General features: G+C 40.4%; 1 protein-coding gene across 12 annotated transcripts in view; it reads left to right on the plus strand.

Annotated features, from left to right (window-relative positions):
- Window positions 1–26,687, plus strand: part of DLG2 (discs large MAGUK scaffold protein 2) — a 1,357,480-nt gene that overhangs the window by 635,508 nt on the left and 695,285 nt on the right. For 11 of the 12 annotated variants that reach the window (XM_056561360.1, XM_056561363.1, XM_056561361.1 and 8 more), the window contains one exon: window positions 14,729–14,893. In XM_056561360.1, coding sequence (XP_056417335.1) covers window positions 14,729–14,893 — 165 coding nt within the window. Of the gene's footprint in view, window positions 1–6,183; window positions 6,244–14,728; window positions 14,894–26,687 lie in introns of those variants that run through there. The other variant, XM_056561369.1, reaches the window with a different exon arrangement.

A 26,687-nucleotide genomic window follows, 5' to 3' on the forward strand; every position in this document is an offset into this window, starting at 1 on the left:
AGGAAATTGGCTAATGCATCCATCCCTGGTGGTCTAGGACAAGAAAGTTGTGAATGTATACATTCCTGGTTGTCTAGTGTGAAGAAGGGCATAATATCTGACTCCCTGGTGGTCTGGGGCATAAAGTGGCTAGTGTCACAGTTTCTGAAGGCCTGGGGCAGGGAACTGGTTTATGTCATCCATCTCTGGGGGTCAGGGCAAGAAAAGGGTGAATGCATTTCTGGTGATCTCGTGTCACATTTCTGGTGATCTCGTGTGATGAATGGGTTAATTTAAGTATTCCTGGTGGTACAGTGTGGAGAATAGGTTTATGTCCCTTTTCTCTATGTTCTAGTGCAGTAAATGGTAATATCAATTTCCCTTTTATATTTTCAATATAAGCTGTCGTGTGCTCCGGAGGAGCAGCACTATTACTGTAGTATAATATGATCCTTCTATAATCTATAGATTTCCCTGAGTGGGTGTAGACTGTCTGCTATGATGTCTCCCATACATTGCACATACACAGAAGAGAGATCCTGCTCCTCTATATTTCTATAACACACCCACAGAAGCAGCAGAAGAAGCATGGAAGACATTATAGAGCAGTAATGAACACTATGGAGCTGTGAATCAGATACTTGTGAAAGAGCTAACACAACACGATGCTGGAGTCTCTCCTTGTGTCTCTGTCTGCCTCTGCTAAGAGAGCAGAAGAGGAGGCACAGCGTTCTAATACAGGTCATTCCCAGTAAAAAAAAAAAAAAAAAAAAACATACATTAGAATCAGTCTCACCTGGAATGGTTGTGTAACCAACACCTCAAAAAGCTTGTGAGTTATTAGAATGCAGTGGTTGTAGCTCCCTCAGCTTCCTAGTCTGATCCAGGCAAAGGATATAACCAGTAGTCCAAAATGGGAGAAGAACGCAGTACATGGAAACACCAAAGACCAGGGTATTCTTCAAGACATCAGTAGTTTATCTGAGAAATTATTTGAATAATCCCACGGTACATTTTGCTTCCAAAAATACAGGGTGGGCCATTTATATGGATACACCTTAATAAAATGGGAATGGTTGGTGATATTAACTTCCTGTTTGTGGCACATTAGTATATGTGAGGGGGGAAACTTTTCAAGATGGGTGGTGACCATGGCAGCCATTTTGAAGTCGGCCATTTTGAATCCAACTTTTGTTTTTTCAATAGGAAGAGGGTCATGTGACACATCAAACTTATTGGGAATTTCTCAAGAAAAACAATGATGTGCTTGGTTTTAACGTAACTTTATTCTTTCATGAGTTATTTACGAGTTTCTGACCACTTATAAAATGTGTTCAATGTGCTGTCCATTGTGTTGGATTGTCAATGCCACCCTCTTCTCCCACTCTTCACACACTGATAGCAACACCGCAGGAGAAATGCTAGCACAGGCTTCCAGTATCCGTATACACTGCTATATACTACTATATACACCACAGGAGAAATGCTAGCACAGGCTTCCAGTATCCGTATACACTGCTATATGCTACTATATACACCGCAGGAGAAATGCTAGCACAGGCTTCCAGTATCCGTAGTTTCAGGTGCTGCACATCTCGTATCTTCACAGCATAGACAATTGCCTTCAGATGACCCCAAAGATAAAAGTCTAAGGGGGTCAGATCGGGAGACCTTGGGGGCCATTCAACTGGCCCACGATGACCAATCCACTTTCCAGGAAACTGTTCATCTAGGAATGCTCGGACCTGACACCCATAATGTGGTGGTGAACCATCTTGCTTACATTATGGGTGTCAGGTACGAGCATTCCTAGATGAACAATTTCCTGGAAAGTGGATTGGTCATCGTGGGCCAGTTGAATGGCCCCAAGGTCTCCCGATCTGACCCCCTTAGACTTTTATCTAATTTATTGTCGCATTGACAATCCAACACAATGGGCAGTACATTGAAAACATTTTATAAGTGGTCAGAAACTTGTAAATAACTCATGAAAGAATAAAGTTACGTTAAAACCAAGCACATCATTGTTTTTCTTGTGAAATTCCCAATAAGTCTGATGTGTCACATGACCCTCTTCCTATTAAAAAAAACAAAAGTTGGATTCAAATTGGCCAACTTCAAAATGGCCGCCATTGTCACCAGCCACCTTGAAAAGTTTCCCCCCTCACATATACTAATGTGCCACAAACAGGAAGTTAATATCACCAACCATTCCCATTTTATTAAGGTGTATCCATATAAATGGCGCACCCTGTAGATCTTTCCCATTTTGGACCTCTGTCTGCCTCTGTCTATCTTCTTTTGTCTCTTTCCAGCTTCTTCGACTCATTTTCTCTTCATAGACTTCTATGGGCAACTGTAACCTGATACCTCATTGAGTTTATCTGTCTACAGACAGATTTGAGTACTTTTGAATGATGAGTTTGGAAATGGAGGAAATCTGATAAGTGGAGAAAGAGACTTTTCAAAGTTTCTTTTATTTACTATTTTATTATTGTTTTATGCTATCGTTCTAGAAAGTGTAATCCTGTTTAAGCAGTAGTTGCCATGAGATTTAGCCATTAGGAGAACAAACTGTTTCTTTGTAGAGTATAAATCACAAAAACCAGATTGCAAGGGGTCAAAAAGAGAGTTTGTGGAGAGTTTGTTGAGAGACAACGGTATTCATTTATATGGAAGGCACGTCTTCAATAGCGTCTTCTGATGGATCCATCTGTGTCTCTTATTCACAAATAACTGAGTCATTTTCATCAGAGTTCACCAAACAAAAAATACGTACACACAGTGGACTAAAAATACATCTGTCACTATGCAAGGCTTTAAAAAAGGAAAATATCGAGATTAGCTTTTTAGACCCGGAATCTTAACATTTTAACACATTATTAGAATTTCCGGACTATTCTATGCCCGATTAAAGAAAGTCTACTATACGCTTTCAATACTTGTGACCTTAGCCCATTTTTCCAGATCGTATTCTTGCTTGCCCCAGACTTGAAAGTAGAGAATTAGAACCATGATATTGGGGTGGTGGGTGAAAGAATCCTGCATTCTTAGGACTATTGTTCATCTGGATGCCTCCAATAGTCCAGTGTCATGTAAATAGTGCCAATGTTAGTTCAGAACAGTTTGGAGTCAACTTAAATTTTTCATGTTAAATTGGAAAACTTATTTTTGTAGTAGTGTCTTAATATTGGTGAGCCTCTTAAAAAACTGTATTCCATTTGGGCAACCCCTTCAATCATCCCATTCCTACCACAAAATTGTCAGGCATTGCCGTTGTTGTATTCATGACAACCATGGCTCCAGGTATGTGTTGACCCTTCCCAGGTTTACGTAGTGTAGCAGAAGTAAAAAAGTATATCTGCACTCACCACCTGGATCGGCTTTCAGCACTCCTAAGTAGGGTAATCCACGGGACCGAGACTGCCTTGGCAGTCTCGGTCCCGTGGATTACTCTACTTAGGAGCGCTGACAGCCGATCCCGGTAGTGAGTGCGGATATACTTTTTTTCTTCTGCTACACTATGTATTGCTAGTCTATGTTTTATCTTTATCCTAACACCACCACCCGGCAGATTTCAATTTGGTCGGTCTCGCTTTGCTATACCTGTCTCGCGGACATCATTAACCCCAGAGTCTCCGTAGACATTTGGTGGCTTCCTATACTCTCTTCTACACAGGTATGCCTTCCCAGGTTTGTCTGGTTCCAAGGCACCCCATGGGTGTCAGAAAAACCTGCAAATATGACAGCTCAACTTGGAAGTAGAGGTTCTGGGCCAGCAGTGTTGGGTTACTTAGGGGCAAGAAACCTCCTCATAAGCAGACCCTACAACTACTGTATTTCATGTATCACAAAAGTCACTGCTACTCCAATTGTCTCCCAAACAGAGCTACTACCAAGGTTAGGCTGGGTTCACACTATGTTTTCTCCCATACGGGAGCGCATACAGCAGGGGGAGCTAAAACCTCGCGCTCCCGTATGCCTTCGTATGCGCTCCCGTATGTCATTCATTTCAATGAGCCGGCCGGAGTGAAACGTTCGGTCCGGCTGGCTCATTTTTGCGCCGTATGCGCTTTTCCCCCGGACCTAAAACTGTGGTCAACCACGGTTTGAGGTCCGGTCGTAAAAGCGCATACGACGCAAAAATGAGCCGACCTGACCAAACGTTTCAATCCGGCCGGCTCATTGAAATGAATTACATACGGGATCGCATAGAAAGGCATACAGGAGCGCGAGGTTTTAGCTCCCCCCTGCCGTATGCGCTCCCGTATGGGAGAAAACGTAGTGTGAACCCACCCTTATATAGTTCTCTATTCTAGTTACAGTAGATCCATTTGTCAATCCTACACAGAGGTATACAGCAGTTACATAATAGCACCATATAGTGCAAAAATAACATTGCCTAAAAAGCACTAACAAAATACTACAAAATAGAAAGTTTTATGTTTTATCGGATCCCATAAGTTACAGTGGTCTTATTTGTCTACCCTACAATCTATTCAGCTTTACAGCTGTAGCCTTCCATCCTTAATATAAGAACTGTTCATCTATGGAATGGTCTACCTCAGGAACTGGTCACAACAGAACAGTTGAGGGTTTAAAATAAAAAACAACTTAGATTTGTCTAGTATTTTAGTAATGTCCAGTCTTTAATGGGTTGGATTGAACTTCAGTCCGAACATCAGATTTTCATGGAATTGTTGCTTTTTCCCCTTTGATCTATTGAAAGTTGTGACTTTCAAATGTTTTTCATAAAGGATATCCTCTTTGAAAATCCTTAAAGGGGAACTCCGCTGCTCAGCGTTTGGAACTGTTCCGAACACTGGAGCTGGTGTTGGGAGCGCTTGACGTCACAGCCCCGCCCCCTCATGGCATCACAACCCGCCCCCTCAATGCAAGTCTATGGGAGGGGGTGTGACGGCTGTCCCAAATCTAGACGCAAATGATGTCACAACTGATGACAATTTGTCATCAGTTGTATTGCACCCGGCGTCCATTGTTCGTGCACAGTGGACAGGGGAACACAGCAAGCTGCATTCCCCTGTCCGATGCTCTCCGACGTGTCCAACCATCCAGCGTCCAAATAGAGACGCTGGATGATTGTGAACTTTCCGATTCAAATGAATGGGATCAGTTATAGCATCAGTTTCCCTCTGGTTCCCCCTGGAGGGAAACTATGCCGGACGGCTGATATATGTGAACCCAGCCTAACTAATATGCTTCACTTACCTGTGTTTGGTGGCTGGTGTTGTATTTCTTTGTCTTTCTTTTCCCCAGATGTTTATTTTCTGCAGGCTACAAAATGAGTGTTGTCTCGGCTCTTTCACAGATTTCTGTGCGGCCCAAGACACTACATCACAAGTTAGGTGTTGAAAGGGGGCTTTGCTGCTTCGTCTGTTGTGTGTGATGCCGACCCCCTGGTGATATTACCGGCTCACATGTGCATTCATCATCACACAGATCCACAGCTTGTGTGTCAGGTTGTGCTGTGCTGCAATGGTAAATAAGTCACCTCCCAACTTGAAACAAAGGATCCTGGGGATTGTAGTCTGAGGGAGGTCAGAGAAACAGGAAGTAGCTAGTTTTCAAAAACAAGCCAGCATTGTGATGGGGGACACAGGGCATAGCCACTTACCACCAACACAAGCACAGATCCTTGGTAAACATGTCAATTACTGTATGACTCTCAACTACGTAAGTCACCTTATGTTGGATAACCCCTTTAAAACTCGTATTCTTCCTGTAGAAGACACTGTTTTTTTCTGGGCAGGTCAGTTAACAGGTTTTTGCGAGTCCTTGGTTGACAAACTCAAAAGGGTTCCCACTTTTTATCCTAGCCTGAGCACATTTACATAGATCACCATGAGCTCCACCAATTCCAGTAAGTGATGGTACAGTATTTGCCTAGGTTTCCCCTGATGATAATTTCAGTAAACCCCTAAGACCCTCCATACACATTCCAAAATGTTGGCCAAACTTACAGATTCCCACCATGGCACCAGATTGCTATCTCATATGCATGGGGCCTCCTGACCAACCTGGCAGTTGATGTCAAGGAAAAGAAGTATCAGAGATGTTGAATTTCTGTGGAGATAATCCAGGAGGTGTCTTGTACCAGCTTGCTCTTCTTTTCTGATTGAAATTAAATACACATTCGGCTGAGCATGCAAATGTTGACCTGCAGTTTTGACACGTTGACTTGTACCTTATTGAATCGGGATGGTGGAACATTCAACGTTGCTGGTCTTTGATGTTGTAAATGAGGTACAGTGACTGCTTATACAACTGGCTATGGTCACATCAGTACCTCAAAGGTTAATCTTAGGTTACTCATGGCAGAATCCAGTGGAGACATTAATGGGCTACTGCTGGGAACCATTATGTCACAGTTGCATTGGAGGAGACTGCTGCTGAGATAAGCGGTTTTCCACGCTTCGGCTAGCTTGATGCTCCGTAACTGCTCTAGTTTCATATGACATGAAGGCAAATATGAGTGTGGTACTGCTATCGTGTGTTGTAGACTGTCTTAAAACTACAACTCCCATCATGATGGGAGTTGAAGTTTTAAAACAGCTAGAGGGCAGCAGTTGGCTGACCACTGTTGTATAGCACTGATAAAATTGTCACTGTATGGGGATAATAAAGGGGTACTCCGCTGCTCAGCGTTTGGAACAAACTGTTCCAAACACTGGAGCCGGCCCCGGGAGCTCATGACGTCATAGACCCGCCCCCTTATGACGACATCACCCCCTCAATTCAAGTCTATGGGAGGGGGCATGATGGCTATCAAGCCCCCTCCCATAGACTTGCATTGAGGGAGCAGGGCATGACATCACGAGGGGGCAGGGCTATGATGTCATGAGCTCCCGGTGCCGGCTCCAGCATTCGGAACAGTTTGTTCGAAATGCTGAGCAGCAGAGTACCCCTTTAAGGAATTATATTAAAAAAACTTTCTATTCTGTTATAGTATTATGTACTGTATAAAGGGAGTGTGTTTTATTTATATAAATATATATATACATATATATATATATATATATATATATATATATATATATATATATAACTATTGTTAAAATCAAATTTATACGTAAAAAATTTATTTTTAATTTTTTTTTACTATTTTTTTTTCTAATTTTGCAGTTTTCACTTTGGCCAATAGGTGTAATAATAATAAGCTGACACTTCCTGTTCTATGGAGAAAACTTTTCAGCAGTCCGCTCCTCCATATAGCCACAGGCAGGATAAGGCTATGTTTTGAGGAGACGGTGGAATATCTGCAATTCCACACCATTTCCGTTCCTCAAAGGTTGCTGAGCGGAATTGTGGAATTGCGGCTGAATTTTCCGTGGAATTCTGCTGAAATTCAGAGCCCCTTGACTTCAATGGGATTCTGCAAGAAAGATAAATAAAAAAAAGTGTTAATAAATTGTTAGTAAGCCCCACCCCTAGCAAAAGTTTAAAGCGCCCCCCTTTTCTAGTTTTTCATATAAAATTATGTACATAACAATAAACATAACCATGTTTGGTATGTCTGAACTATTAAAATATTATGTCAATAAAAAACACAGTTAACGTAAACATAAAAAAGAAAAATCAAAAATTGATGCTTTTTGGTCACTTTATAGATCAAAAAGTCCAATCAAAACAAAAATCAAATCTATTAAAAACTACATATCAAGGCACAAAACATGAGCCGTAAAATGTCAGAATAGGGCAATTTTTTTTTACATTTTTATGTTCTTAAAAAAGAAGTTAAACATTTTTCAAAAGTTCTAAGATAAAACAGAAAATATAAAGTCCAGGAAACCCCCCAGAAGATATATATATATATATATATATATATATATATATATATATAATACTTACAAAATAGATATTAAAGTGGTATTCCAGGATTTTTTTTTTATTTGACTATGCTACAGGGGCTGTGAAGTTAGTGTAGTCCATAATATAGTGTCTGTACCTGTGTGTGACGGTTTTCTCACAATTCTTCTGTGATTTTCTTCCCAATATTTATTTTTAACACCATACAAAATGACTGTTGTCTCAGATTTTTCCCAGGTTGCAATGCGTCCGAGACCTGACTCACTAGTCAGCTCATGACAGGGAGCCTGTCTGCTCCAATGGGTGGAGAGATCAATCTGCAACTAATGCAACAGCTGTAGGCACCCTGATTGAAAACCACAGGTCTTTTGAATGGATGCAGCTGGTTTATGTTACAATGGGTGGGGTGGCTGATGTGTGGGAGGGAGAAAAATTGAATTATGGGATTTGTAGGCAAAAAAGAAAACTCAAACAGGAAATACCAGTTCACAAAAAGCTAGCCACAGTGTTATGGTAATCTCACATCATAGCCATTTAGCCCCAAGACAAGCGCAGATCCTTCCTAAGCATGTCCATTACTGTCTGCCAGGTACGGACTAAAATCACCTTATGGTGGAGAACCCCTTTAATGCAAAATATTGAAATGAAAAAATAAATGAGTCCTCCGGGGCATATAGAGCACTTTATGGCATTATTCCTTGTGCACAAAACCTGTTCAGAGGATAAGTTGCCCAGTTGCCCATAGCAACCAATCAGATCGCTTCTTTCATTTTTGAAAAGGCCTCTGCAAAATGAAAGAAGTGATCTGATTGGTTGCTATGGGCAACTGGACAACTTATCCTCTGGACAGGTCTTGATAAATCTCCCCCTATAGGTCAGTCTTTCATCTTTTTGGCCTGGTATTTATTCCATGTGTGTTCTTTTTACTTTAGGGACAACTACACATTTTGGCACCGCTCCATGTGTAATCCTCCTGCCCCAAACATTTAATGTCCCTTCCTTTTTATATTCTTTCTTGTGTTTTCTATGTCTTTATTTCCCTTTTTATTGTTCTCCTTTATTGAATTATAGACTACACTTCACGTAAAATATTGTGAAACGTGTCGGCGTTCGTCTGTTGATGTTGTGAACGTTACGAGACTCATCTTCAATAAATAATATTGGATTTTTATCAGGGACAAGGCAATGACTTTGTATGGTGACGCTCACCAGTATATATATATATATATATATATATATATATATTATCTCTCTCTCTCTCTCTCTCTCTCTCTCTCTCTCTCTCTCTCTCTCTCTCTCTCTCTCTCTCTCTCTATATATATATATATAGGCTGAAGTGCATGAAGGGATTTGTAGTTCAGCATCCCAAGAACCTGACCTTGGCATTGGTGCAGCTGTAAATGGCACCACTTAGGGCCTTAGGCAATAATCAAAGACAGCTCTTGCCATTTTTATACCCCAAAAAAACCCTACAGCTCCTAACTTGCTGGCTCTAAGATTTAAAGGGGTACTCGGATGAAAATTATTATTTTTTTTTTAATCCACTGGTGCCAGAAAGTTATACAGATTTGTAAATTACTTCTATATCTTAATACTTCCATTACTTATCAGCCACTGTATACTACAGAGCAAGTTGTGTAGTTCTTTCCAGTCTGACCACAGTGCTCTCTGCTGACACCTCTGTCCGTGTCATGAACTGTCCAGAGCAGGAGAGGTTTGTTATGGGGATTTGTTCCTGCTCTGAACAGTTCCTGACACGGACAGAGGTGGAAACAGACTGGAAAGAACTACACAACTTCCTTTGGAGCATACAGCAGCTCATACGTACTGGAAGGAGTAAGATTTTTATATAGAAGTAATTTACAAATCTGTTTTACTTTCTGGCACCAGTTGATCTAAAAAAAAAAAAAAAAATAATAAAAATGTTTTCCACTGGGGTATCCCTGTAAAGCTGTACGGTAGCCCTGCACTGTACGGTATATCTTTCTGGCAGTGTATGGGCAGAATAGCACTTATACAGATGGCATTGTATGGCGTTTATAATAATGCACTGTATGGTAGTACTATTTGCACACTGTGTGACGTACATACAGTATTGAAAAAGAGGGGGACCGCTGACCCTAAGAGAGAAATACACCTTTCATGGCGTCACTGATAAAAGATGTATTTGTTTAATGACGTTCAACTATTATATCAGTGATCTTTAGTCTTTAATCTGTGACTTGTCAGGACCCGGATAGTTTACCTGAACAGTATTTAGTTAAATGCCGCCATTTAAGCCATCAGGTCAGAAGCCCTTGTGTGCGTGAGATTAGAGCGACATCTAGTGGCTGATTTATATAATGCTTAAAACAATCTTAAAATAAATGCTGCATTGTCTACAGAAAAGTTTTTTTTTTTAACTCAAGTTAAAGGGGTATTCAGGAATTTGTTTTATTTGACTATGCTACAGGGGCTGTAAAGTTAGTGTAGTTCATAATATAGTGTCTGTGCCTGTGTGTGATGGTGGCCTCGTAATTCTTATGTGATTTTTGCCCCAAGGTTGCAGTGCGGCCAAGATATTACATCACTAGTCAGGTGACCAGAGGGAGCCTCTCTGTTTCACTGGGTGGAATGACCACTGGGTGGGAGGGAGATCATTCTGCAAGAAACTTTTGTTTTGCAACAGCTGGAGGCTCCTTGGTCAGAATACACTGGTCTATTGCATTGAAGGGATCACAGGTGTGTTTCAATGGGTGGGTGACTGGTGAGGAAGAAAAGTGATCTCACACTTACAAACAAGGAATTATGGGATTTGTAGTTAATGGGAGGAAACTTCAACAGGAAATAGCCAGTTCACAAAAAGATAGCCACATGGGATGTGGATTTTTTTTTTTTTTTTTACTATTTGCTGGGCCAATTTTCATTTTTGCACTCTCATTTTTTCCTCCTCACCCAATAATAACAATAACTTTTATTTTGCCATATACAGACCCTTATGAGAGCTTGTTTTTTGCGGGACCAAGTGTACTTTGTAATGACACCTTTTCTTTTTCCATGAAATATCCTGCGAAACAAAAAATATTGGTGAGGGGAAATTGAAATACAAAAAAAAAAAAAGAAGATTTAGCAAATTTGTTGTTTTTTTAAATTATTTTTTTAACACCATTTACCTAGTGGTCAAGCTAACATGTTATTTGATACTTTAGGTCAGCATAATTTCAGCAATACCAAATATGTATAGTTTCTGTCACATTTTGCTAATTTTAAAAAATTCAGAACTTAAAAAAAAAAAAAAAAATCTTCATGTACCAGGCTGTATAAGGGCACATTTTTTAAATCTGTTGTTTGTATCAGTACTATTTTGGTATTGATCTGACTTTTTAATCGCTTTTTACTTTTTTTTCTGGGATGTTCTAAAAAATTGCAATTCTGGGGTTTGGTACATTTTTTTTACATTTACTCCATTTATATAATATTATATTTTAATAGTTTGGAAAATTATGCATGCGGCGATACCAAATAAGCTTATTCTTATTATGTTTACATGTTTTTTTTATATAGGAAAAGGGGGTGATTTGAACTTTTAATATGGAAGGAGTAAATGTGTCTTCTAAACTTTTATCAAACTATTTTTTGACACTTAGGGGACTATTAGGAGGAATTATTAGATTCCTCATACAGATCAATGCAGTTCTATTAAACTCCATTGATCTATGTGCTCTACCCTCCATTGTAAAAGCCTGGTCCAGCCAGGCTCTATCAATGACAGAGCCACAGACAAAGGGGAATGAGAGGTAAGCCCTCCGGCTACCTCTACAGTGGATAACCCCCCTGCGATTGCACTGTGGTGGTGGTGGTGGTGGGGGGGGGGGGGTGATCCATTGTAGAGGTAGTCCACCAGGGAGCATTTACATGTCCCTTTAGACGCAGCTGTCAGCTTTGACAGCAGCGATCTAAAGGGTTAATAGCCGTCCATGGCGATCACCACATGCCAGCTATTTGTGGCGGCCCCAGCTACAGGAATCAGCTGGGGGGCGCCGGGTATGGAGCGGGTTTGAGTCTGGAGCCCGCTTCATATATCCTGAGCTCTGCCGTACTTGTCGGGGGCTTTAAGGTCTGGCCCTGCTTGCCCAAAGCAGAGTTAAAGTCCTAAAAAATTCACCTGCCCGGTGCCCGAAACTTTTGTTTTGCAATACAGCCACTGACCACATGGTGTGCTATAACATAAAAAAAACACTTTCAGTACAATACTCCCTCCCTTTAGGGGTTAAAATATTCAGTGCATTCATTTACATTTGTAGCTTTTTTATGTGGTTGCTTCTTCTCTTTAGGACATGGTATTCTCGCCATCTTTTTCATCTCTTGGTTGTGGGTATTGCTTGGATGCCTATTCATTCTTTGCTTTAGGCTAGAGCTACGAGGCAATTTTGGCTGCAAGCGGGGTTGTACGACCAGTAATCACCTTTTGTAGCCCCTTAGGCCAGTGAATTGCAACAGCTGGAGGCACCCTGGTTGGGAAACGCTGGGATAGAGAATCATAGAAGAGACATAGGTATAGGTCGCCATCTAGAGGTATGTTGTAAAACAGCTCCCACTTACAACAAAACGCACAATCTCAATGGGGGACATTTATTCTTGTTTTTAGAGCCTTTGTTTTCCAGTATATTTGCCACATAAAATACTGCACATGCACCAAAGCACTTTTTTGTGCGACTTTTGGCTGTAAGCAAAAAGCATACAAAAGTAAATTTTCGTTTTTCACTTTGTAATGGTAAGCCCCCCCCCCCCAAAAAAATAAAAAACAATAAAGTAAATTTAAAAAAAATAAAATAAAAAAATAAAAATCTAGAAAAGCCCAGACCTGGCTTACAAAACTGCATTTGGAGAGCACTTTTAAAGAGATGGGCAAAAAGTCGCAATTGTAACTATTTTTGCAAAAAGTGGCAGAGAAAAGGAGCAGTCACGCAAAATGATGTCCTGAAGTGATTTATTATTTTTTGCTTACATGCGCCACATTTATCAAACCGCAATAATATTCTCACTTGTGTTTGCACAATATTTTGACGTGATTTGAGTGTTTTTTCCAGCTTGGAAGGCCATGCACCTTACTTATCATAGTTTCTTTAGCAAATAATTTTTTTTGTAGTTCATGCTCATTTTGCTCAAGTATACTCCATTCCATAGGCAGCGTAGGTTGTGGAAAGTTCATTGTTGCTCATTTACTCAATACTTACTATGTTACATGCACAGTTTTTAAATTAGACACAGAAACTCCTGCAGGTAAAACTGAGAAATGAAAATAAAAATTGTGCAAATTTTCACGCAAATCATGAATTCCCCATCTCAGTTTTTTTCAGTATCATGTGTTCCATATGGAGAGGGGAGGGGTAAGCCACAGCCAGACAGCTCTGGTGCTGACTTATCCCTGTAGAAGGAAAGGATGTTCCAGCACTTGAAGTACAAACTTTAAGGCTTTGTTTTATTTATTAAAAGCAATTACAGAGCTGCACACCTTGGTGTCCACATTCCGAGCGCATGCACACTCTTGGTCACATCTGACTTATTTTTCTTTGAACAAAAGTATTCAGGGAGTATTCGGACAACAAAAATCCAACACACTTAACCCTTCTTTTTACCAACATCGGGGGAGAGACAGGAGGCCACCATACAAATTTGCAATCAGTCAATCCAGCCCCCCCCCCCCCCCCCCCCTCTGGCTTTCTACCCTGTGTATCCCAGACTAGTACTGTGTGGCACGTCGACTCAATGGCTTCTGTATTCACAGTTAGGAATTTCCAACTCCTCCTGGGCAGGGGACACTTGCAAAATGGTGTGGTCGCTCACTTAATTATTTTCTTTAGGCTTCACTTGAATCACCTCACACTTCTGCTGACTCCTCTCCACACTGCAGATCACACTGAGCTCTGCAACTCAACAGTGAATAACTCCTCCCCCCTACACTATATATGGGCTAGCTAGGGGGCCTTCTATTGGTCATCAGAGTCACATGGTTGACTCAACATCATCTAGGTTACCTGCTGCACTCTTGCATTAGCATGAGAGATCCTATCTGTACTAATATTTGATATATAGTTACAGCTTGCCAGGACATATGCTTTCCATGGTGTTACTCTACTGTGCCATTTTATATGTCTATATTTTGCTAATAAAGATTTTGTTACATTGTAGCTTTTCTTCTATTGTTTTTTTTTTTTGTCTAGTAATTATTTCTTTGGTGTTACACTTTATGATACATTACTAGCTTCTATTTGCCCTGTAGCGGCTTTGTCCCACAGGATGTCTTTTGGAGTGTATTAATTCTGTGCCAATACTATTTTAGATGGTCAGTGTATGTCTGTACTATCCTTTTAAGCCTATGGGTACGTTCACACTGCGGAATCCTCGCGGAATTCCGCAAGTAAAATTCCGTACAGTGAACGTTAGTATCAGTGTGAATTGGTCTTCCGCGAGAAATTGTTCCACGCAAAGAAAGAACATGTTCATTCTTTGCGCGGAAGTCCTCGAGCACTGCATAGCCATCAATGGTGACGGCGCAGTGCCGCACAGTCCTACCGCCGCTACCGGCTGCCAGGCTGAATCTCCGCTCGCTGAATTCCGTGAGCGGAGATTCAGCTACAATTCCGCAGTGTGAACATACCCTAAGCCATTTAGTAAAAGCAAAGTTTTATCCGTTGTTTTGACTTGATTGGTGGTTCATTCTTTCACTGGATAACAGCAGCTTGCTGAAAGTTTTTTTGGTAGGAAAAGTGCATGTCTTGCAAATCTGATGAAATATGTAATCAAGAGACGATGAATTGAAAAAAAGAATGGTGGATACCCTCAGCCATCAGTAAGATCGTTCCGCACTTCGAAACTAATTAATAATAGTCAAAGCAGGGTGTGAACTTACGCTGTCATTTTTTTCCTCCCGTCTTTACAGAAATACCGTTACCAAGATGAGGACACCCCTCCGCATGACCACTCGCTGCCACGATTAACCCATGACATGAAAGGTCCCGAGCTCGTCCATGTGTCAGAGAAGAACTTGTCCCAAATAGAAAATGTTCACGGTTATGTTATGCAATCGCATATATCTCCTCTAAAGGTAGGCCTGATGGGTTTCTTCAAAATTTGAACAAAAAAAAATTGCTGCTTTGTAACTAGAATTGTAGCCTGTGATTTATTCTTATTGTTTTTTTTTGTTTTGTTACTTTTTCTGCAAAATGTAAAAAAAAATTTAAAATTTTTGTAGAAATAATGGCAGACATCAGCAAGCTAAGCTGATGGGTTTTTGTCATCGGTGGTCCTTAGTAATCACATTCTGTATATGCACTGGAGAAATGTTTCCCAACCAGTGTGCCCCCCAGCTGTTGCAAAACTACAACTCCCAGCATGCCTTTGGCTGTCCGGGCATGCTGGGAGTTGTAGTTTTGCAACAGCAGGAGACACATTGGCTGGGAAACACTGCCCTGGAGGGTCCAGGACTGGGACTGTTGTCTAAGGAGCGTGTGCCAGCATTAATTGATTGGGTAGGCAAGCAATGACATCACAGGTGTCCAGGCTACTCATTAAAGCACTTTGCATGCTGGGAAAAGGTGCAATGCATCGCGGAAAAAAGAACTGGTTTCTAGGTAGCCATTTTATATTAGGAGAAACATTATAATAGTTATATTCTTCTATATAGGAGGCAGTATTATAGTAGTTATATTCTTGTATATAGGAGCAGTATTATAGTAGTTATATTATTTTATATAGGAGGCAGTATTATAGTAGTTATATTCTTGTATATAGGAGCAGTATTATAGTAGTTATATTCTTGTATATAGGAGGCAGTATTATAGTAGTTATATTCTTGTATATAGGGGCAGTATTATAGTAGTTATATTCTTGTATATAGGAGGAAGTATTATAGTAGTTATATTCTTGTATATAGGTGGCAGTATTATAGTAGTTATTGTCACGATGCCGGCTGGCAGGTAGTGGATCCTCTGTGCCAGAGAGGGATTGGCGTGGACCGTGCTAGTGGATCGGTTCTAAGTCACTACTGGTTTTCACCAGAGCCCGCCGCAAAGCGGGATGGTCTTGCTGCGGCGGTAGTGACCAGGTCGTATCCACTAGCAACGGCTCAACCTCTCTGGCTGCTGAAGATAGGCGCGGTACAAGGGAGTAGACAGAAGCAAGGTCGGACGTAGCAGAAGGTCGGGGCAGGCAGCAAGGATCGTAGTCAGGGGCAACGGCAGGAGGTCTGGAACACAGGCTAGGAACACACAAGGAAACGCTTTCACTGGCACGATGGCAACAAGATCCGGCAAGGAAGTGCAGGGGAAGTGAGGTGATATAGGGAAGTGCACAGGTGATAACACTAATTGGAACCACTGCGCCAATCAGCGGCGCAGTGGCCCTTTAAATCGCAAAGACCCGGCGCGCGCGTGCCCTAGGGAGCGGGGCCGCGCGCGCCGGGACAGGACTGACGGAGAGCGAGTAAGGTACGGGAGCCGGGGTGCGCATCGCGAGCGGGCGCTACCCGCATCGCGAATCGCATCCCGGCTGGAGGCGGTATCGCAGCGCCCCGGGTCAGTGGATCTGACCGGAGCGCTGCAGTGAGGAGAGTGTAGCGAGCGCTCCGGGGAGGAGCGGGGACCCGGAGCGCTCGGCGTAACAGTTATATTCTTGTATATAGGAGGCATATAGTAGTTATATTCTTGCACATAGAAGCAGTATTATAGTAGTTATATTCTAGTACATATGAGCAGTATTATAGTTGTTATATTCTTGTATATAGGGGCAGTATTATAGTAGTTATATTCTTGTATATAGGGGCAGTATTATAGTAGTTATATTCTTGTATATAGGAGCAGTATTATAGTAGTTATATTATTGTATATAGGAGCAGTATTATAGTAGTTATATTCTTGTATATAGGAGCAGTATTATAGTAGTTATATTCTTGTATATAGGAGCAGTATTATACTAGTTATTTTCTTGTTCATAGAAGCAGTATTATAGTAGTAATATTCTTGTATATTGGAGCAGTATTATAGTAGTTATGACAGTCCGTAGAAAAATAATGCTTCTGCACTCACCTATATGTTAGAAGTCCAAGCATCAGCATACAGGAAAACCACTGGCCGGGGGGTGAGGAGGGAGGGAGAAGGTACCGCTGCCGTTGCTGCGGAGGTAGAGGCAACTAGTTTCGTGGGTTAAGCCGCTTCTTCTGTCCAATTTAATGCCATATAATTTTGGAATGTCATAGTGGATGTGGCACTTAGCTGTTGGGCCTGACCTTCGAGAGCATCCACTGAGAAATTTATGAATCTCTGCTGGTTGTAAAAGATATAATTAATCCAATCTACCTTCTTGTTTATGGAAATCTGGGGTAGTATAGACTCAAATCCTGCTTTTACTTGATTTCTAGTTTTAAATTCATCTAGGACCCCCTTGGGACTCCTGTAGCATCAATATACACATGGGGGTCAATGCTGTCTCTATGGCCATGGTGTATTCAAAAGTGGGGTTGGCGATAGCTGCCATATCATTAAATGTCCGGACATGTTGTCTTAGAGGATTAATCAGAGGTGCAATTGGGTCTTTCCACTCGCTTGAGCTGTGCATTTCTTTAAGCTAAAATTTCCCCATTTTACCTCCTCCCGCAGTTCCCATTGTATATAACCCAGCATCCTGGGGGTATGAGTTCTCAATGGTTAGATTAAATGGCATATTGCTTCCTGTTCTCCCAGGGTTATGGGATGTCCCTGTTTTGATCAGCTTCATTCAGGTGAGTAAGGACTTCCCATTTGAATCCTTTCTCTTTAAAGGGGTATTCCAGGCCAAAACTTTTTTTATATATCAACTGGCTCCGGAAAGTTAAACAGATTTGTAAATTACTTCTATTAAAAAATCTTAATCCTTGCAATAGTTATTAGCTTCTGAAGTTGAGTTGTTGTTTTCTGTCTAACTGCTCTCTGATGACTCACATCCTGGGAGCTGTGCAGTTCCTATGGGGATTTTCTCCCATCATTCACAGCTCCCGGGACGTGACATCATCATTGAGCAGTTAGACAGAAAACTTCAGAAGCTAATAACTATTGGAAGGATTAAGATTTTTTAACTAAAGTAATTTACAAATCTGTTTAACTTTCCGGAGCCAGTTGATATATATATATATATATATATATATATATATATATATATATAAAAAAAAGGTTTTGCCTGGAATACCCCTTTAAGGCACTTTCTGGCTTATATCTTCAGTCCTCCCCTGTGTTCTACCCTACCGCTCCCCAATGGGCACACTTATCCCCCCAGTATTCATTGGTGACACAGATATAGGTTGACTGAGTATGGTGGTACATTCTACATTGCCAGCGCTGGTTTGGGTAGCCAACTATATTACAGTAATTGAAGGAAAATTATGCCACATGGGTGTTTGAGGAATTATACCAGAATGTGGTTAGGTCACCCTTTTGAGTGATGGCCACTTCCTGGCCCAGTGCCATGAGTACTAGAAAAAGGATATGTATGATCTTCATGGTCTGGACAGCGTAGCTTTTTCGTCTTCCGGAGCTGATGCCCTCTTGCAGTAGGAGGTGTTCTGTCCTCCCGCTTTAACTGACACACACTCAATCATGGGTTTAAGGAAATGGGTAACAATTACAGAATCTGAACTAGGCACAACGTTACAAAAGGTTCTTAGTTATATTCTTTACTGTATCTATGGTTAGGGAATCAGTACAGTCAGACAAGGACATACTTATATTGGTCCACCTTAGGCAGTTAGATGAAGTCTACTCTTAGTCTCTGAAACAGGTAAGTTGATTATGCAGTCTGTTGGTCAGGTACCTTTAAAGGGGTACTCCAATGGAAAACTATTTTTTTGTAAATGAACTGGTGCCAGAAAAATAAACAGATTTATAAATTACTTCTATTAAACAAATTTATCCTTCCAGTATTTATCAGCTGCTGTATACTACAAAGGAAGTTATTTGCTTTTTGAATTTCTTTTTTGTCTTGTCCACAGTGCTCTCTGCTGACACCTATCTCCATGTCAGGAACTGTCCAGAGCAGCATAGGTTTGCTATGGGGATTTTCTCCTGCTCTGGACAGTTCCTGATATCAGGTGTCAGCAGAGAGCACTGTGGACAAGATAAAAAAGAAAAGAGGAAAAGAGTTTCCTCTGTAGTATACAGCTGCTAAAATGTACTAGAAGGATAAAGATTTTTTAATAGAAGTAATTTACAAATCTGTTTAACTTTCTGGCACCAGAGTACCCCTTTAATGTTTTACCTAGGTCACAACAGATGTAAATAATGAAGTCTGTACAACCCTTCTTTCTGCATTGTTGATTACCGAGGCCACCCAATGTACGGACATTACTACACACATAGCTCCCTTCTGCTTAGTGTATTGGGCCATTTATGTTACCATGGGGTACAAGACTGTTGGCACCTCGCTACACCAAGCGAGCAGAGCTGGACTGAGTTCCGGCTCCCTGCGCAACTGCAGGTAATGCCGTGCCCGTACCTCGAGACAGCTAACCGTGGTAGAAGCAGCTACGGACTACTGGCCCCCCAAAAACGTTTCTTTTTAGGACACAGGAGTGGAGCATTTTTTTCCTTACAGGATCAATTGAGCCCGCTGTACTAGTCCTCTGATGTTATATATCTTGCTATGAGGGGACCTCATGCTGCACACACCACAAGCTTGATTATATGTTTTGGTCAATTATATCTAACCTTTCCCTGATGAAACCACCGTTTACTAGGTGGTAGAAACGCGTCGGCGGTTCTGTATAATAATCCATTTGTGCATTTGGGGCTGGCAGGGCCCAGCAGAGCCTCAATATGCTTGGTTACTAATGGTGATGACCAATTTTATGTTCAATTTTCAACTGGTGTTGGAATACACAGGCACTTTCTTATTACTGGTGGATTTTAAATAAGAAATTTAGTAAAAGTTATGTATTAAGCACACCTGTTTGGAACACTTATTAGTTGGTTCCAATTATTATTTGATTCTTGATGCTGAGGTGATCCTTTGTGTTTGGCTAAGACGCTTAGCCTGTACATACACTGCAATCTTTATATAAAGAGACCTAACCAGACAGATCCCCCCATCCTCCTGTGCACTCTGTACCATAACTGTGGGAGGACAGGAGCACTGCAGCCTTGGCAGCCTTCTCCACCATCCAGTCTCCTTGGCCTCTGGTGTTGTTTCCTTCATGGGGGTTTGAACTTTTATGATGGCCACTTTCTCTGGGAGCTCTAGGACTGTAAATACTTGAACTACAAACTACAGATTCTACATTTGAATTGTTTGCCCATGATTCAAGAAAACCTTTACTCTAATAGGCCCATACTTGTGGGCAGTAATAAAAGTGTACCTGTACTCATTATGTCTTACCTTCAGCCATGTTACACATCTCAGTGAATATCTTCAACTCTACTTTCTGAACCGACAGCTCATATAGAATGGTTTATTGAAGTAGAACCTCATTCTGCGTGTGGTCACCATATATCTTGTCTGGTGTATTACATCTTTGCATCATTTGGAGCAAGCTTACATTTACAACTCAGCATCAACCATGGATTCTCTGATATCCTATCATGGCTCTTGAATTTTTAACCTCATAAATTCAAGACAATCAATCATAATCTAAGAGTAGCAAAGCTACCAAAGAACGGTCTTCTTTTTCAGCACCTTCATATTACACTAAATTATCATTATGAAGTTATCCACTTTATAATTGATGTTATTCAAATAATATAGTAGATATATATTTTCCTTTGAGTCTAATGTGACTTTGTGTGTCAGGAGAAGAGGCTGTCATTCTCCCTATAAGCCCCACCCTTCTCCTCCCACTCCTGTACATCACTGATCACTGCCCCCTTGAGTCTGGCTTTTTACTTTCCCTCAGTTTTGATCAGTCATCAATAACCCTTGAATATCTAGTAACTGACTGGATTCCTGTGTCACTTTACAAGGGGACATACAATACACACAAAACATGTAACAATACCGACATGTACAAATACTCAACGTACAACACACAGGGCCCAACACACATTCTCACCAAAAATGTAAAAGAATGAAAAATATACAGAGCTCTTTAAAAAATTGGACAAATCACCTTCAATGCGCATTGTTTATAATCAAATACTCATTAGCTGACTTTAAATGCTTAGGTAATACTTATCAATTAAATATATATATCTTTTATTTTATTTTTCTTGGCCAAACTTCTTCTTTTGTTACTCCTACAATATAATCAGACAATTAATCGCATTTACTGATACACTTCATTTTCGGCATCCATCCTGCACAACTGGGGGAAAAAACTTATTAGGAAAATAATGAAATATCATCAAATAGATTCAATTAATACCACTTGGATTTTCTTTTATTCTTTACCAATCTAAAATTAATCCATTACAACACAAACGGCTTCCACAAACAGCTTCAACCATGTATCACCCAGCTTTCCTAGAGACCTACCATGCCCTCTTCATTCCATAGCACTAAGCACTCCTCATCATCATCTTCTCTTTTGCCCCCACAATTGAAAAAAACAAACAATTCATGGAACCTCACACATCTGGGAGTTATTATACACACTCCGAAACAAAGGCTATCTCTATTTAACGTCCCATCAACAGGCTACGAAAATATATGTCTGTGCATCAGTGTTAATTTCATTACCTAATTATTTTGATTATAATTTTAGCCAAGAACAGTTCCTTTAACTTTGACTTAACTATAACAGTTCAGATGACTACAATATCACTTAATCAAATCATAATTTGCTCTCAAGAATCACACTGCTGTATATGACTGTATATAACACAGCTATATAAGAATACTTCTATCCATCACCCATCAGTATATTTCAAACTTTCAACTACCTTAATATCCATAGTCCATTCTTCACTCACCACATGCTTTTCCATCAAAACCTTGACACTCCATTTTGTTTCTCTAGTATTCATCAAAACCTTGAGTCTCCATTTTGTTTCTCTAACCCTATTCAGCTGCTAACAACAATCTGCTCCTCTTTTAACTGTCTTATCACTTGTATATATCATTAACTTTTAAACTAACTCATCCGCTTTCTCAACAACACAATGCACACAGTCATTTGTCTACTCAAGCTACTATATCCAATACCACTAAGGAACATTCTTTGGGAGTGATGGGCAATCCTACCCAGCAACTTAGTTTACAACACACACACAGTTTTGAAATTTCTGATTGTATTACAACTCCCATCATACCTTCTATTTATCCCTTTAAACACACACACACACACACACACACACACACACACACACACACACACACATCCACATGTATCCTTGCCACAGCTTTCCCTTTCACATACTTTTTTCAGTTTCTCCAGCTCTCATTACCATCTCCATACATTTCCTATCTTTGCAAACTCATACATCCTTTCCCTTGGCATTTTTGCAATTTTTTTTTTACAACCCAGTCACTAATTTGACAATTTGTGCAGCAGTCCCTTCCCCCTCTTCTTTTTTCAACAACTATACAAGTGAAGTCATTCTAAACTGCAGCTCTGTGACCTTTGACTTCTCTCTGTGACATGTAACTTACATCTGGCCCACAGGCCTCCTTGTTCTATTCAAGGTGGTACCTATTTTTTGGACCTACAGCTGTTGCAAAAACAAGACTGCTCTGCTCTGAATGCAGTTTTGCATTTTTAACTAAAGCAGGTACTAGAAAGGAAAGATCTACTCTCTCTCTTCTTCTAAAACAGCATTAATCCATGGACATGAGACATGACACATATACAATCAGTTGTAATGGGACAGGTCTCAAAGATATGTTATTGTCGAAGAGTCCCCTGTCATACCCCCTGGTATACACTATGTCCTAGCCACGCCTTCCTGCGGTGTCTACTTATGACATAATAACCAGGGTCCTACGCAAAAATCCACCAATATCCTCTCTCACTGACTTCTTCTGAAGGAGCGATCATTAGTTTACTCTGAAATTCAATCCCCCAGGAGACCCAGTCCCTCCCCCAGAATCCCACTTATTCACTCACTCACACATCATACACACTCGGGTAGCAGATAGTTACTTATAACAGGTTCAGTTAAAAGACTCTGGGTAAGAATGTTACCTGTCCTTGCTGGCCGTGAGACAGACGACTAAGGCACAAAGATAGACCAAATGGGGAGACAATGGTTGGTACTTGCTTAGTTACAAGAAATTTGTCCTACCGTACTCTTGGAGATGATCATACTCCTGTCTGCGTCCCATCTCTTTGGTCCAACCCGATGCCTTGTGTTGTGACTACTTCTCGGTACCATAACCCAGAGTCCCTGTTTGGGCGCCAAAACTGATATGGATTTTATCAGTGACCTAGTAAATATCTGACTCAAGTCCTAATTCGTTATTTTGTTATCAAATTCAGTGCATCCACAAAAGTAAATCAAGTGGACGCTGTGTCAGTTGTGAATACTTCTTCCCTTTATTTGTCATCCAGTTCTATAGACATTGCAATTAGCATAAGTTCCCACCCTCACTAAGGAGGTATGTATAGCCTTTCCATACCATATAAGGTATGCTCTTTCTGTTAGATTTTATGGGAAAACTTTAGGCGTTGGCGAGAACAGGTGGGAGGAGGGAAAACAAGAAGCAGAGCAGCATGGAGGATGGGCTTTGTAAAATAGTCTTTTTATACTGAATATATATATATATTATATATATGCACACACGCATCCATTACAGCAGTAGTATGTTAGTAATATTCTTGTACAAAGCAACAGTTTTATAGTAGGTATATTCTTGCCTTTCTAGGTAGCCATTTAAAAATTTTCTACAGTTTTGGGAGAAGTAGTGGACAAATAAAGGTTCTTTTTCTGCATGATCAGACAACACAGTGGTTTGTTTGTAGTTTGTTACCATGGAAATATAAAGATCTTACAATAAAATGGATACTTAATATGGTCCTTTTGCAAAGTTGCTTTATCGTCTAGTATTGGAAGCACAAAAAGAGCTTTAAATCCCTTATATACTTCTACACCCCATTGTACCCATCGTGTGGCTCCGAACACCCAATGCATGAGTATTGCTTCCTGAATATATATCCTAAAATATTTCTGATTCTGGTTACTATGGTAAAAATCAATTGCAGAATAACTAATGCAGCATGACGGGAAAAAGAGCTGACTGTCTGTACTTGTCCGAACCTTGGACTTTGTATACATCTCACATAACATGACAGCTGTGCTGACTAGTACCGCACATGGCGGCGAGATAATGAAGTGTATCTGTGATTTATATCACTATTAATTTGAATGCAGCAAAGACCTTCACTACTGGAAGAAGCAGAGCTGGGCTGTAAGGTAACTCTGGCTGCTGCAATAAAACATGTTATATCAGAATAAGTGGTTGAAAGTGATTGAATAAATAAATAAATATGTATATATATATATATATATATATATATATATATATATATATAAAAATAAATATATATATATATATAGTTGTGGTTATGTAAATATGTATGCGTATGAAGAACATTGGTGTTGCCCCTGAGGTGTGCCATGGACAACAATGTAAGTGCACCTAAAACTAAAAAGGGCATACCCAGTAGAGGAATACAGGGCCGGACTGGCCATCGGGCACACCAGGCCATCCATTCTTTTTTTTTTTTTACGGCTCCGGACGCTCTGCCCCTTTCTCTGCCCACGCACAGAGACACTGCAGCCTTAACACAGCAGGCCAGGCTCAGTGGCTACTAGGAGCACACATGGTACGTCTGTGTATGGGGGGGGGGGGGGGGGTTGGTAAAAAGTGGAAGCCGGCACCTGATTATGTCACTGTACCTGTATTTATGAATGGTGTGTATGAAAAATGTATGTTTGTATGTATGAATGATGTGTGTATATATAATAGATGTATATATATATATATATATATATATATATATATATGGTATGTGTTTGTATGGATTATGTATATATGTATGTATGTATGTTTGAATAATGTGTGTATGAAAAATGTATGTATGATGTATTATGTGTTAATGATGTGTGTGTATGATAAATGTACAGTGGGGAAAAAAGTATTTAGTCAGCCACCAATTGTGCAAGTTCTCCTACTTAAAAAGATGAGAGAGACCTGTAATTTTCATCATAGGTTATATCTCAACTATGAGAGACAGAATGTTATGTACCCTTTGTTGGCAATGAAAGAAGTCAAACGTTTTCTGTAAGTCTTCACAAGGTTTTCACACACTGTTGCTGGTATTTTGGCCCATTCCTCCATGCAGATCTCCTCTAGAGCTGTGATGTTTTGCGGCTGTCACTGGGCAACACGGACTTTCTCCCTCCAAAAGTTTTCTATGGGGTTGAGATCTGGAGACTGGCTAGGCCACTCAAGGACCTTGAAATGCTTCGTATGAAGCCACTCCTTTGTTGCCTGGGCGGTGTGTTTGGGATCATTGTCATGCTGAAAGACCCAGCCACGGTTCATCTTCAATGCCCTTGCTGATAGAAGGAGGTTTTCACTCAAAATCTCACGATACATGGCCCCATTCATTCTTTCCTTTACACAGATTAGTTGTCCTGGTCCCTTTGCTGAAAAACAGCCCCAAAGCATAATGTTTGCACCCCCATGTTTCACAGTAAGTATGGTGTTTTTTGGATGAAACTCAGCATTCTTCCTCCTGCAAACACTACGAGTTAAGTTTTTACCAAAAAGTTCTACTTTGGTTTCATCTCCCAATCTTCTTCTGTATCATCCAAATGCTCCAAAATGCTCATCCAAATGCTCTCAAATTTCAGAAGGTCCCGGACATGTACTGGCTTAAGCAAGGGGGACTTGTCTGGCACTGCATGATTTGAGGTGCCATTAATACAGGTAACGAGTGGAGGACAGAGGAGACTCTTAAAGAAGAAGTTACAGGTCTGTGAGAGCCAGAAATCTTGCATGTTTGTAGGTGATCAAATACTTATTTTGCCGAGGAATTTACCAATTAATTCATTAGAAATCCTACAATGTAACTACTTTCAATGGTGATGGTATCACTCAATTTATGTAATTTATAATTGCCTCCTTATTTTTGCTTTCCATTGCTGTTCTTAATTCAGAATAATCTTTTCCATGCCGCTTGACTCATTTATAAACCTGAGACCTCCTTTTTACTGAGATTTGACGGATGGACACGTGATGATGAGGCCCCCCTGTGGTCTATTACTCAATACCTCTTATTCTTTCCCCTCAATACTCTTCCTTCTCCTTTTTTATTTATTGTCCTTATTTTTTACTGTTATTTTCCTGTTGATATGATTTTTGTATAACTGTTTCACTTTGTTATGGAAGTTTTAAAAATTGTGAAAATAAACAATTATAAAAAAAAAAAAGAAATCCTACAATGTGATTTCCTGTATTCTTTTTTCCCCCATTCTACCTCTCATAGTTCAAATGTCTTTTAAAGTGGGAGAACTTGCACAATTGGTGCCTGATGTATTGTGTATGTATGAATGTTGCATGTGTATGAAAAATGTATGTATAATGTGTGTATGTATGAATGATAAAATGTATGTATGCATGATAGATATATGTACTGTAGATGTGTGGATGTATGTATTATAGATGTGTATATCATACACACATCTATCATATTTACACACATCTATCATACATACATCAGTTATATACAGACCTATTATACTTAGTGGTCTGGGGAAGGGGGACAGAGGAGACTAGAGATGACTTAGTTAGGGGTTTGGGGAGGAGGCAGAGGAGTTTTGCAGGCATTTGGGTTTGGGGGGGGAGGGGTGTAACAGAGGTCCCAGGAGAAAGAAGAAAGGATCTGGGGGATGACGGAGAAGGACAGGAGAGTCTGGAAGAGTAGGGAAAAGAAGGGT

This window comes from Hyla sarda, chromosome 2, assembly GCF_029499605.1.
Source record: "Hyla sarda isolate aHylSar1 chromosome 2, aHylSar1.hap1, whole genome shotgun sequence".
In the NCBI taxonomy this organism is placed as follows: Eukaryota; Metazoa; Chordata; class Amphibia; order Anura; family Hylidae; genus Hyla; species Hyla sarda.